The following is a 13,659-nucleotide window of genomic DNA, read 5'->3' as shown; positions in this document are numbered from 1 at the left end:
GCTCGTTGACTTAAAGTATTGGGTTATTTTGTTTAGCTTTCAGACCAGTATGGTCTTCCGGGTGAGTATTGGTAGTTGTGCGCTGCTTTACCTGCTATTTGATCGCTCCGGATCGCTGCAGTGAGCCTCGATGTAGCCAAACTCCGTCAAGTGCTTGTCTTTTAAATGTCGCATTAGATTCGTTGTGCTGATTCATTTTGACGTGCTTCAACCCCAAGGTATTTCTTCGGCGGAACACGCAAACTTCCCCATTCACTCTCAGAGCATGATGGTTCCTTACCACATCGCTTAGGATTTGTTGCTGTGCGCTTGCGCAGTGATAGAGATTTTTGGTATTATCATTTTGTTATTACTTTAGTTCATATTCAGTCTAATGTTATGTACTGACCTGGAGGTCAGGACAGTCTGTTTCATCTTCATGTGAAACAGTTAACTCTGTGTTTCCCAGACCCTAAATTCTTATCAATCAGAATACCTCCTAACTGCCTGTGAGCAGTTGTATTTTGTTTTGTTAACAGCTTGACCGAGATTTGAACTGGGCTCAGACCGTAGATCAGATATCACACCTGGCTGGTTTGTTTAGGTTAGAAGTTTTACGACCTCTGTTGTTTTCCTGACTGCTTCCTGTGGCTGTTCTGCTTTGACAATAAAACAGGGGCTCACGCAGAAGCAGATCAGAACTCTCTGTGAACGGCCTGGAGAGGCGGTTGGCGGAGATTTCTCCTTTTGCAAAAGCTTTGCCTTAAAATTCATATATGTTGTCTGTGGTTCTTTAATATAGGTTCGAGAAAAAGTACCTATCACGCAGTGTGAAGAAAAAAGGAGATCAGCTGCACATGCAGGCTGCGAATGAGATACAGGTGATTGGGAACAAGAGACGGTGATCGGTTATCACCGATCATACACTTTTTCACGGAAATCGGCTGATTATGATTGGTGGCCGATCGATTGGCACACCTCTAATAAAATCCATAGCAATATAAATATAAACTAATTTTGCCCAACAAAATCTGTGTAAATAAAATACTCAAGTACTCAAATGAAACCAACTGCTTGTGTATTGTATTCAACTCAACTTTAGTTTTACAAGATATTAATGTTGCCCCCTCGAAATTAAGTCTTGTTTTTAATATTAAAGGAAATCTTCCTCTTAAAAATGCTCAACACCAATATGTTGCATAAAAACCTGCAAGAAGTAAAAGCTTATGCTTCCTTCCTATTGGTCAGGCACTTTAGTCACTTTCATTTCTTCGTCTGTCTTGTATCTCCATTGAAGCAGCAACTGTTGGTGTTCTGGTTTTTAAATTGCTGCAGCCTGAATGGAAAAATTATTATGTTTTCCTCCAGGCTGGGATGACCGCTCCTGGGACCAGGCGGGCCATCTATGACCAGAAACTGGGCACAGACAAGTGCGACAACAGCACCATGTCCCTGCAGATGGGGTACAGCCAGGGAGCCAATCAGAGCGGCCAGAACTTTGGTCTGGGACGGCAGATCTACGACTCCAAGTACTGCCCCAATGCTGTAGATGTCCCCAATGATCAGGATGGTGCCGGCAGCAGACGAGAATACTTCCCTGACTACCATGACGAAGGTTACCAGGGATACCTGGAAGAGGAGCAGGTGTTTGACGACGGGACAGATTATTAAAAGGAGGGAGGTGATGTTAGCATGGAGGCAGGCAGGTGTTTTTTTTTTTTTTTATTATATCCACAGGATGTTGAGCTGCCTTTTCAGGTCCCATCCTTTTAGTATTGTATGAATTTGTCGTTGGCTCTAATTGATACACATATCATGATGAACTGTAGTTTTGTGATTCATCCTTTTTTATACTTAAAAATATATAGCGATTACACCTGAAACCAATGGTTTGACTTGGTTTATTGTTTAGCACCAGAACATTGGATAAAATACAGATCTTGTTGGAACAGTTTTGTTTTTTTCCTATTCTTACAAATGTCTTCCTTTTTTATCTTTAGTGCAGGAAATTGTTGCTTTGTTTGCATAACCAGTCTAACTGGACAAATGTTTTTTTTTTTTCTTTGAACCAGAGGCAGCATGAGTTTCCAACATTCCAAGCAAGAATACTGGATTTATTGTTTTTCAGTGACTGTTTAAGTGAATATTTCATAAACAATGGTTGACATGCGAACAATCCTAACATTATGTTTGATCATTTATGATGCTATTTATGCTGAGTCTGAACAATGTTTGCAATATTGTTGCCCATAGAGGAGAACTAAACATGTGAAAGTGGTTTAATAAAATGTATACATTAGTTGTGGTCCTTTTTTTTTTTCTAATTTCTGAGCTCAGGTTTTTACCCAAAAGCAGGAAAAACTGGAATGTCCTGTTGCAGCACAACCTCCTAACCCAGCACTTGAAGATGTGTCTGTTATTTATTTTGGCATGTCTTGGGTTGAGTATTTCTCTAGAAGCTAATGAAACTTCCTCATACCAGATCAGTTCAGTTCCTTTAACACTTACTGCAGTATAGCTGAACAAAAAGGTACATGGCTGTGAAAAAGCATCCTCTCAATTTCTTTGTCACTCTGGGTTGTTTCAGATTGCTATATTTTAGATAACTGAAGTAAATGCCAAGGGCGAAGCAATTGATAGTTGAAATAATTAATTTAGTAATTAACTTGAGTATATGGACTCAATAAAAAGTTCTCTGAAAGAACACACTGAGCTGTAATTAAGCCAAAGCAAATGTGTGTGAGTGTCTGCATGGGGATAGAGGAAATCATTTCCTGATTTAAGAAATTCAACATAGCGCAGTAATTAATGTTCTGGAAAATCAATTTCTGAAGTGTTGAGTCTCCATTGAATTGGAGTACATCATAAGCAAATGGAAAAAAAAAAAAAACATGGAGCAGAAGGTGAACCAGGCTACAAGTATTGGCTTAAAAGCATATAAACTCATCCAAGAGATCACCAAACACATCTACAACTCTACAGGCCTCATTTGACTTGGTCAAGGTCAAGACCTTTGGACAACAGCATTTTGATCAGATCCATGGATTGTGTAGGATGCCAACACTGAAACATCCCAACAGCTTCTGATCCAAGGGACTGGGCTTCCTCACTGTTCTCTCCCTGAGCTCAGCTGCTAGCCAAATGCTCCTCGGCAGCAACTTCTCCCTACTGTCCAATCACAACCTGCATCTGGGTTTTTTCAGCAGGATGGAGTGCCACGTCACAGAGTTATGTTAAAGTTATTTGTACAGCACATTTCAGCAACAAGGCAGTTCGAAGTTCTTTACATCATAAAAACATCATACAGTCACACTTTTTCCTCAAATGTCATCAAAATAATCAAATACATTTCAAATAAGTTGCTCAATGTTCCAGTTACTGATTGAAAAGCAACTCTAAAAAGGTGGGTTTTTAGCCTTGATATAAAAGAATTCAGTATTTCAGCTGTTTTGCAGTTTTCTGGAAGTTCGTTCCAGACGTGTGCTACGTAGAAGCTGAATTGGGCTTCTCTATGTTTAGTTTTGGTTCTGGAGATGCAGAGCAGACCAGAACCAAAACTAGAAGATGTAAGAGGTCTGGAAGGTTGATACATCAGCAGATATTTGATGTTTTTTGTTGCTAAGTTGTTCAGTGATTTATAAACAACCAACAGTATTTTAAAGTCTATTTTCTCAGTGAAAGACTATAGAACTGGGCGATCTGCTCTATCTACGTGGTTTTAGTCAGAACACCAGCAGCAGCGTTCTGGATCAGCTGCGGCTGGAGGAATGATTTTTTTAGGCAGACCTGTAAAGACAGTAATCAATGCAACTAAAGATAAGCTAAAGAGTGATAAAATGGCTCAAAGATCAGAATACCACATTTTGGACACATGGACATTATACTTCACACTGAGAATCTGTGGTCAGTTTGTCTGAAGAGGGGCCACCATTAATCAGAATTTGGCCAAAAACATATGTGAAGTGAATTGAAGAAGTTATGAAAAAAAAAATATTTAAGTAAAAAAAAACAATCTTCAAAAATCAAAATACAAACCATATATATATATACTAGCAAAACCTTCAGCCATGACCAGACTAATCTTTCCTGTTAATGTCAGCCTCTGAAACTGCAGAGTTATCTCAGGACTTCTGCAAATTACAGGTCTGTAACTCCAGTGGACATCTGAAGTGATACAAGAGAACAGAAACTGAAAATACAGTCAGCCTTCAGTTCTGTTCTGTTGTATGCTCCACTCCCCCCTCCTGTGGTGACCTATGTCTCGTTAATAGCACTTCATATCCCACCACACTTACATGTCTCTGTTGCATGTCAACAAAGAGAGTAGCATTTCAAGGCCATGCCCCAAAACAGTTTAGTTTAACTATCTGTTGGAATATTTGGTCTGCTTATATCAGTGACTTTTGATTTAAACAAATCTGTGTTTTGATAGAAAAAGCTGCATAACTAAAGCTGCAGGGAAATCTTATACAGGAATAAGGAAGTTCAATTTAAATGAAACCTAGGAAACTATCCAAGTCCATCCTCTTCTTTCTGGGTTCATTTAAGCAGATACTTAAAATTTCAACATGGAGTTTCCTTATTGCATTGCAATGAACTTCATAATCAATTCATTAATATCTACCTATTCAATTCAGTTTATTTCTACAGTATCTGTCTGTCTGTCTGTCTGTCTGTCTGTCTGTCTGTCTATCTATCTATCTATCTATCTATCTATCTATCTATCTAAAAAAAACTGTTGCTCAATGGTTCAGTTTTTCTTTTCAGATTAGTAGAAATTAATTTTGCATTTCATTAGGAATTCCAGGGACTGGGAGAAGAGAAGACAGGCACAGAATTCAACTTGCTTGTTGTGTTTCCACAGTCATTGATGATTTGTGGAGAAATGTCATCCGCTACTGTTGGTCCACTCTTTCTTATCAAATCCAAAGTCAGCACCACTGTCTGCTGACAAGCTTTATGGAGATGCTATTAATTTTCCTGTCACCTGAACACATCTTGATATTATTTTTGTGTACAACCACCACTGATAATATGTCTGCAGTTCAGTCTGGGGTAGGACTCTACCAGATTTCAACATCTATTGACTAAATTTGACTAAATCAGTCCTCTTTGCAAAACAACTCAGGCTCAAGCTTCAGATGGAAAGCATCTTTTAGCACCAGTTTTCAAGTTTTTCCACTAATTCTCAAATGGATTTATTTCTGGACTTTGACTTGGATGTTTTATTGCATCTCTGGCTGAATGTTTGGGCTCTTTGTCCATGGTGAACATCAAGTCCCAGCCTCGTACTTGAAGAGAAACAGTGTCTGTATTCAGAACGCCGTCAATCGGTACCAGTTTATATCAGATAATATATAAATAAATAACTTGTAAAACCTTCACAGTGGAAATAGTTGTTTTTTTATGGTCGAAATGCTCCACCTGCTGGTCACAGATGACAAAATCGGAGGAAAACACTTCTTGAATTAAATCCCGCGATATCACACCAAACGAGACTTGTGGACGTTCTTTTCCCTTGGATCATCGGGCAAGATGGTAGGTATCCGTGCTAGAGCAGTGGTTGTTAAACTGAAATCCTTTCCCATCTGAGCTTTTACGTTGGTGGTTGGGGAGCCTGGTTGTACCGTCTAACCTGGGAAGAGTTTCGTTCACGTTGTAGCTGAAAATTGTTTCTGAAAATGTCAGATAAAGTTGCACATAAGGGCTTTGTTTTAGCCTTAGCCTAGCCCGACTTTGCTCGCCTAAGCCGATAGATAAGCGCACTTTTTAAATGTAGTTTAAAGTAAATAGTGTTGTAAACTGTCTAAGCGGATTTTGAAGTTGTCCATTTAGTGTTTCATGATGGATAATTATATATTTGTAAGATATTAATGCCCGTCCAGTGATGAATGCTAACCTGTTTAGCCACACTCACTGGAGTGATGTTCGTCTGTTTCAGGCGGACACAGAGATCAAGAAGAAGCGTACCTTCAGGAAGTTCACCTACAGAGGTGTGGACCTTGACCAGCTGCTGGACATGTCTTAGTAAGTGACGCTGAGTTACACTTCATGTCAAAAGTGTTCCGTGAAGAGTTGATGGTGTCTTCGCTGTAATCACGGTGGAACCGAAGTCAAGCTCCTTATTTGTGCGGAATCTTAATTAAAGATCAGGGATTTGGTCCAACATATGTTAAGTTGAAATGGAGAACTGGTCATTTGGTTTGATAGACAACTATAAAATATATGTTTATCTTTTCTCCAACAAAATGTTTTGCACGTAATCCCACAGCAGCTTCATTTTTAGTCTGTATGTCCTCAGTTCCTGGCATGTCCTGTTATTGTCTTATGTGTTCCTGGACCTATGGAACCGACCTGCAGTCAGGCTTGTTCATGTGAATTTAAGCAGAAAGGTGTCTAGAAGTTGCAGGACACTGCCCCCCTGAGGTCAGTAGGTTGTGACCCAGGCCTTACAAAATCTAGATCCTTACCTACCAACATTCCTAAGTCCAGCATGTTCCATAACAGGTCGAAAGATCAATAAGAAAATATTATATTTTTCAGCATCGACCTCAGCCTTTCTGTTGTCTCTCAATCTTTGAGGTTGAATGAACCAGACATGTAGAATCTAGTCTCTTTCTTTTGGCTTCCTGCGTCTCTGTGCTTCATCTGATTCACTTTATACAACAAACTGCACTGATATATTGTCAGCTCGACCTTCAGTATGACATCAGTACTTTGAGTTTCTAACAAACTGGTCTCTATTTTGGACCGATTAATCGGTCGATGTCAGATTTTTCTAGAACGGGGAAATAATGGGCGCTTATCACACCGATCGCTTCGAGCTGTGATCTTTCAACTGGGGAAATTGGACCTTTCTTTTGTAAAATCTATTGTCTTGATCATCCTGTTGAAATATTTGAAAAAATGTGCAGCTACGATCCAGAGTCAGGAATCGAAGGCCGGACTAGGGATGTATGATCCACTCTTTTCACATCTGAGGTTTAGTATCGGCTGATACCGATTCGATACAGAAAATCAGTGCTGACTGACTTAAAACTTTTTTCTTTTTTTTTTTTTAGACGAAAGTATTGAACTACAAATGTATATAATTTTGCACCAGTACAGCACACTTTCATACACCAACTGCTTCACATTCTTGGTCAAACATGTAAAAACACCTTTAATTTGCTCAGTCAGTGCAATTAGGAGTGTAACAGCCAATGTAAAATAAATAAGTCACTCAGAGCACAAAGTATAGAATTGGACTAAATAGATCTTCCCTTATGGATCAGGCACATTGTCACTGATACAGATATTAATATTGTGTGGGTGCATTTCTGCATATGAGCGCCCTGCATAACCATGTACCGACATGACCTGTGTTTCAGTGTGTACTTGCTGCCAGTGTCTCACTCCAGCTGTGTGTGTTGTTTGTACAGTGAGCAACTGATGCAGCTGTACTGCGCCCGCCAGAGGAGGAGACTGAACCGGGGCTTGCGCCGCAAGCACCAGTCCCTCCTCAAGCGCCTGCGCAAGGCCAAGAAGGAGGCTCCTCCAATGGAGAAACCAGAGGTGGTGAAGACCCACCTGAGAGACATGGTGATCCTGCCTGAGATGGTGGGCTCCATGGTGGGGGTGTACAACGGCAAGACTTTCAACCAGGTGGAGATCAAGGTGAGGGAGAAGGGCTCCATGAGTCACACTCAGTTCTATTGATTACTCATTGACAGTCGGATGTAAAAAAGGGGCAGATTTTTTTTGTTCCACCACTTAATATTATTTTGTATATTAGAAATATGTCTGAAAATGCAAATAATTCATTTTTTTTAAAATAAGAAACATACAAGTTCTTGACTAAAATGCAATAACAGCATTCCTTTAATATCTGCAATTAATGAAATATGTTTAACTTCAATAATATGTGAATAGCTTGGCTTATTACTGGGTAGGGCTGATGTGTTGACTATTTTTAATTAATTAATTGGATAGCAAAGGAGCTTAATAGATTTCATTTTCACAGAATTTGAATGAGGTGAAGTTAAAACTGCCAGTCCTGCATATTAACTCAGTTAAGCACTGAGGGTTTCAGTAGGTGTATTGGCTGATAGTTGAGCATATCATATTTACTATCTTCGACTGAATGTTCACTGAAGAGTGAAACTGCTCCTCTTTCCTGTGTTTGAATCCATTGTGTGCTTTAATGTGAAAGCCTTTATTCTGACTGGATTTCCTGTCTCTCCACAGCCTGAGATGTGTGGTCATTACCTGGGAGAGTTCTCCATCACCTACAAGCCGGTCAAGCATGGTCGCCCTGGTATCGGAGCCACACACTCTTCTCGTTTCATCCCCCTGAAGTAAAATGGTTGTATTGTTTGTATAAATAAAACCAAAAATGAGCTGGGCTTCTCCACACAACTGCAGTGTCTGGCTGTATTTGTTCACTCTTTCTGGGTTTTTGTAGGCTCTTAAAAAGTGTCGGGCCTTAAATCTTAAATAAGGCCACATTTTCCTTCTGAGTTTCTGAATGGCCTCTTATGTCATATTTTATTAATTGCTCCTTTCATTGACTATATTTAGGACAATTTTGGTGCCATTCACTGGATACATTAGATATATGGCTGACAAAACTGCTAAGCTCTGTCTAAAGAAATTTAAAAACAAAAACCAACCAGCCATTATGAAATCAATCCTTCAAAACACAGGCAAAGTTATACCAGTTATAAGGTAAAACACATTCCATGGATTAAGTTCATTTTGCTTTAATTCTTCACCAGGGGAAACGAGTATGCTGCCAGCTAAGTGGAATTTTTGTTTAGGATCGACATAGGTATAAAATTTATTTCAGAATGGTGTTTGAAAAGGTTTCCTATTGGATTGCGCAGAGATGGAGCGGCCGAAGCTCCCAAGTCTTCGACGCAGTCGTCCGGGGTTCGATTATCGACTCTGGTACACTTGATGCATTTCTTCTCTACATATTTCCAGTCTGACTAGCTTCAAATAAAGGCCATTACTATCGGAAAGCTTTAAAATAGAAGGAGCTGTAAGGAAACGGGCTGATACAGTAATGGAATCATTCAGAGGATTCAATGCTGAATCTTCCGAATGCGATACATTTAAAATCATAGAGATGATGAAACCTATTATAAGATTAGAATAGCCAATGTATCTCAGCACATGTTCAAGAAGTTATAGTTATTTAAAAGTATTGCTTAATGTTTTTATATACATTAAACTGGTAATCTGGATTGATTTGAACATGTAAAGGAAAAAGAAAAATATACTTTAATGCCAGAGGAGAGATAAAAATTGTTTCCAGCAGCTTTCTGCAGAAGAAAAGGCCAGTTTCACTGTAACTCAGATGTTACCGACATCCTGTAGTGTTTATGGGTTAATCTCTGTATAAAACAGGGGGTTAATGAAGATTTACGATGAAATTTATTTCGGGTGTGACCATTCCTCAGATTAGAATGTTAAAAAGAGTTTCATCTAACTGAACATTCACAACGGGCTTCAATTTGAGCGGTGCGCCTGGGAAAAAGTACCGATGTGTACTCTACCGGGAGCAACGTTCCTCCTTCCCGATCTGTGAGCCAGCTGCATCTTGTGTGGCTGTTTCGGCCATGGATTCAACCTTTAGCAGTCGCGAAACCTGTTTGACACTGAGCTAATAGTGTGTAATAACCGCTTTAAGGAGCTGTAGCCACGCTGGTAAGTGCAGGGGGTAAATCTTAGTCTGTACCCAAATGAAGCTGGACTGGAATGGGTTTTCTTCGAAAGCGCTGCCGCTACTTAGCGGCTACCAGCTCCGATAGCTAGCTAGTTAGCTTGAGAACGAAAGTGACAGAGGAGGAGAGTCCTGTCAAAACGGAGCGAAGGAGGAAAACTGATTAATTCCTGTTTCTCACAACTGTGGCTGTCAGCGGTTACTGTGAAATGTAATATCGGTTCTGTTAAAAAAAAAAAAAATACCTGAACAGCCAACTATGTGTTGCCGGTGTTATTCAAGATTTGCAATCTGAGAACAAAGCTCCATTGTAGGCTAGCTAACCAACAGACCCCTGTGTAGTTCTGTTCCAGCCGGGGTTTGTTGTACATTGAGCCCAAATGTTAGCACATATAAGACGGAACTAAGTGATCTTTGTTATGTACAAATGTTTCGGTTTAAAAATGCATTTTTTTTTAATTATTTTTTGAAAAATCAACGTTAGAGACGCACTGTCTCCTATAAGGCTACATAATTAATAGTTCTTAAAAACTAACGCATTTATGTTTTTTTCTGTCAAATCTGGAATTAAATGTTTGAAGCCAGATGAGTTGTTGTAGACCAGACTGACTTTGGTTAAATCGGTGCAGATTGTCTCCACTGTGAATCAGTTTTTTGAGGAAGGGGACACTTCATAGCAGTCAACTGTACTTACCAACAGCAAGGTAAGACAGGAGCATTAGTGGGTCAGAGCCTCAGTTTTTCCCCACGTTTGTGCGTCATGCTGGTCTGACTCACATCTGAGTGAACTAGCTGATTTCAGCTTACAAACGCTGTGCTTTTTGTCCGTACAACATCTTTATTTGTCATGCATTATAATGTTCTGTTAACAGGTTACATATTTGGGATCTGAGGTGCTGAACGGTGAATGAATAGAGGAAAGAAGGTGAAGCGTTGTGAAAAGAAAGAGGGCATCACGAAAAGGTAGAATATTTCCGAATCTCCTCAGGATTCAGTGAGCATTGAGTTTGTTTACCCAATGCTCACTGGTTCCTGGTATCGTTGCTGCAGTTGTTGGACTGTGAGCATGATGGCTGTTGATGGCCTGTGGGACAACACAGAGGTGGTGGAGATGGGGGACGTGCCATCTCAGTTCTTTGTGGAAAAACACTCTTGGGAGGGCCTGCGTGACATCATCCACTGTAGCAGGAAATACTCGGGAATGATTGCCAACAAGGCCCCCCATGACTTCCAGTTTGTGCAGAAGACTGATGAGAACGGGCCCCACTCCCACCGGTTGTATTACCTTGGTAAGTCTAAAAACCTGTGATCTGCTTTGAGTTTGTGTTTTTTAAAATTTCTGTGTCTGTGTTTTTTCTCTTTATTGAATATTTTTGTTTTTCTGATTGCAATGTAATGTGGAAAAACAGTCACTGTGTTGTGTTTCATATTTTGACTTCAGTAGAGGAATTGCATTGAGACTTTTCTTCTACTTGTTTCCAGGAATGCCTTACGGAAGCAGAGAGAACTCCTTACTCTACTCAGAAATCCCCAAGAAGGTCCGGAAGGAGGCGCTCTTAGTGTTGTCATGGAAACAGATGCTCGATCACTTCCAGGTGACTTTTCCATAAGGCTGAACAGTCTGCTCATAAAGTCTTAATTTTGCATTATATTTGATTTTCAGAGGAACTGTGCTAATACTATCAATAGAACAATTATAGTAAGAATACATGTACATTACTGCCTACATATTCATGTTATCAACCTTGCAACCTCCAAAATCATATAATAAAAGCTCTGTATTAAAATATAAATGAATTGTAAATCAAAATGCAGTAAAAATACAAACCTTTTCCTCCCTACATATTCATTAACAGCCAAATTTACATAAATGTCCTTGCTTGTCCTCAGTACCTTCACATCCTCACACATTCAGCCAACACACTAAAAATTGCAGATATAATACTAATTCATTAACACATACACTCCCACACAAACGTTATCATCCTTTAAATCTGAGCTTTAAGAATGATCACATCTTTGATTTTTCTTTAGCCAAGATTTAGTCATGTGCACAAACTTTTTAAGTTCAGGTGTAACATTGTAACGTATAAAAAAGTGTTCTGACCAAACAAGGTTCTACAGTTCTGTTCTGACCATCCTCTAGTGACTGTAACTGTTTTGCCTTTGTATAAATAAACGTAATGGATCAGGAACTAACTTTATTGATACATGTAAAAAATAATTTAAGAAAACATAAATTAGAATAGCTTTCAAAAGTTATGTTTGTCCAGGATTAGGCAGGAATGAGATCTTTTTGTCCCTTACTTTTATTGTTTGGTTATACAGTGATACAGTGAGACTGTTAGGTTACTTGCAGTAGCCTGGGCCCATGTTGTCATACAGGATGACATGTAAGAAAATACATATACCAAAGAACAGCTTTTACAGGAATATAAGACCTTATTAAATTGAAACAATGAAGGTTATTTATTTTTTATTCTTTGGAAATGTTGTTTATATGATTTTCAAATTTTAGATGTGGGTGTAAAAACAGGAAAGATCTCCTGTAGCGGTCTGTATTACAGTGAATTTGAAGAATCCTCTGACTGAAGACTCTGTTTTTATAAGAAAGGAAGAGGATGGTTCAGGATTATTGATAATTTTTTTAATTTTATGAAGAATCTTTCTTTGCATCATCATCACCAGAGGTTCCACAGTTGTCGCCAGAACAGAACCAGAACAGAACCAGCCTTCTTTATCAGTTTGTTGAGCTTTTTTAGGTCCCTGGTTCTGATGCTGCTGCTCCAACAGATAGAGTAATTTTGCTTAGGGATACATATTCATACATATACCGTACACATATTCCTGAATTGAATGACAGAAACGTCAGCACATGTTATAGTTTTCATGGTTTCTTGCATAAAATTTTTAAATGGAAAACAAAATGATGACGGTAGAGTTTGTCTGAGTCGGCGTCCTTGGACATCAGACCTCAGTGAAAACCGGAAATGTTAGAATAAACCAGTAAAAACCTGATCTGCTCCTCTCTACTCATGAGAAAGAAACTAAAACTGACAAGCTTCCTAAAGAGAGAAAAGTTACAAACAAGTAACTAAGAATGGATTCCAAAATGTGCTGCTACTCCTAAGCCGAATATTATGGGGTGTGATGCTGCAGGTGTCAGCTGTTTGCTGAACTACATAAAGCTTCTTGGTAAGAAGCAGCTAGCAGCATGACAGAAGGATGGTTTTGTTTCTGTTTCTCCTAATTATTGAAGGTGACAGATTGTGGAGCTGTGTGGTGTCGTTTTGATTAGGACTCAGTGGTTGTGTGTGTAAATGTCAGCGATTGTGTAGTCTGCCTGCTGTGTGCTTTAGGGCTCAGCTGATAACAGTTGTATCTGTCTGCCTCGTCTTCATCACCTCATCTGGTGAGACAGTAGTCTCATCTGTCTCACCAGATGAGACAATAGCCTCATCTGCAGCTATGAGACTATTGTCTCATCTGGTGATGAGACAGATGAGACCAGCTGTAAAATAATCAGCTGGTTATATTTTACATATAAAGCAAACTTTAAAAGAAATTCAGTAGTGAATTGAAAAGGAGTAGTGAATTGAAAAGGAGCTTACTTTTAGTTTCCTCCTGCATCTCCTAGGCGACTCCGCACCAAGGGGCTTACTCTCGAGAGGAGGAGCTGCTGAGAGAGCGGAAGCGTTTGGGAGCGTTTGGGATCACGTCGTACGACTACCACTATAAGATGGGCCTGTTCCTGTTCCAGGCCAGCAATAGTCTCTTCTACTGTCAAGATGGAGGCAACAACGGCTTCATTGTGAGTACATCGCTTCCATTTAACTTAAAGAACAATTATTACATCTGCATCATGCAGCAACAAACTTTCATGGGTTTTTCTTTTTTTTTTTTTTTTTTTTTTTTTTATTTTTTACGGGGTGGCCCAACAAAAGGAACACAACCACCAGGGGAATTTTAATTGG

General features: G+C 39.4%; 3 protein-coding genes across 4 annotated transcripts in view; all 3 read left to right on the top strand.

The window, feature by feature from the left end:
- cnn2 (calponin 2) overlaps positions 1-2,278 on the top strand; it is a 19,741-nt gene extending 17,463 nt beyond the window's left edge. Inside the window, exon 7 of the mRNA XM_015038212.1 lies at positions 1,348-2,278. Within this exon, the coding sequence (XP_014893698.1) occupies positions 1,348-1,650 (303 nt within the window). The 3' untranslated portion in view covers positions 1,651-2,278. The remainder of the gene's footprint in view (positions 1-1,347) is intronic.
- A 3,140-nt stretch (positions 2,279-5,418) lies between these two features.
- On the top strand, positions 5,419-8,376 carry rps15 (ribosomal protein S15). Its single transcript, XM_015038211.1, has 4 exons — positions 5,419-5,517; positions 5,921-6,006; positions 7,401-7,635; positions 8,206-8,376. Exons 1-4 carry the CDS (start codon positions 5,515-5,517, stop codon positions 8,317-8,319), a joined length of 438 nt encoding a protein of 145 aa, XP_014893697.1. The 5' UTR covers positions 5,419-5,514; the 3' UTR covers positions 8,320-8,376.
- Positions 8,377-9,504: 1,128 nt separating this feature from the next.
- Positions 9,505-13,659, top strand: part of LOC106950992 (dipeptidyl peptidase 9) — a 22,806-nt gene continuing 18,651 nt past the window's right edge. The window contains exons 1-5 of one of the 2 annotated variants that reach the window (XM_015038208.1): positions 9,505-9,669; positions 10,558-10,648; positions 10,736-10,974; positions 11,168-11,280; positions 13,323-13,496. In XM_015038208.1, the coding sequence (XP_014893694.1) occupies positions 10,593-10,648; positions 10,736-10,974; positions 11,168-11,280; positions 13,323-13,496 (582 nt within the window). In that variant the 5' untranslated portion in view covers positions 9,505-9,669; positions 10,558-10,592. The remainder of the gene's footprint in view (positions 9,670-10,557; positions 10,649-10,735; positions 10,975-11,167; positions 11,281-13,322; positions 13,497-13,659) is intronic. The other variant, XM_015038209.1, reaches the window with a different exon arrangement.

This window comes from Poecilia latipinna, unplaced genomic scaffold (genome assembly GCF_001443285.1).
Source record: "Poecilia latipinna isolate Pla-1442-1.1 unplaced genomic scaffold, P_latipinna-1.0 Scaffold433, whole genome shotgun sequence".
Lineage (NCBI taxonomy): Eukaryota > Metazoa > Chordata > Actinopteri > Cyprinodontiformes > Poeciliidae > Poecilia > Poecilia latipinna.
Note: the sequence above shows the minus strand (reverse complement) of the source record. Positions and strands in the feature narration are given on the sequence as shown.

Coding starts and splice junctions, on each gene's coding strand:
- rps15 (XM_015038211.1), top strand. Junction 6,007..7,400: donor CAGCTGCTGGACATGTCTTA/GTAAGTGACGCT, acceptor TTGTTTGTACAG/TGAGCAACTGATGCAGCTGT. Junction 7,636..8,205: donor TCAACCAGGTGGAGATCAAG/GTGAGGGAGAAG, acceptor GTCTCTCCACAG/CCTGAGATGTGTGGTCATTA.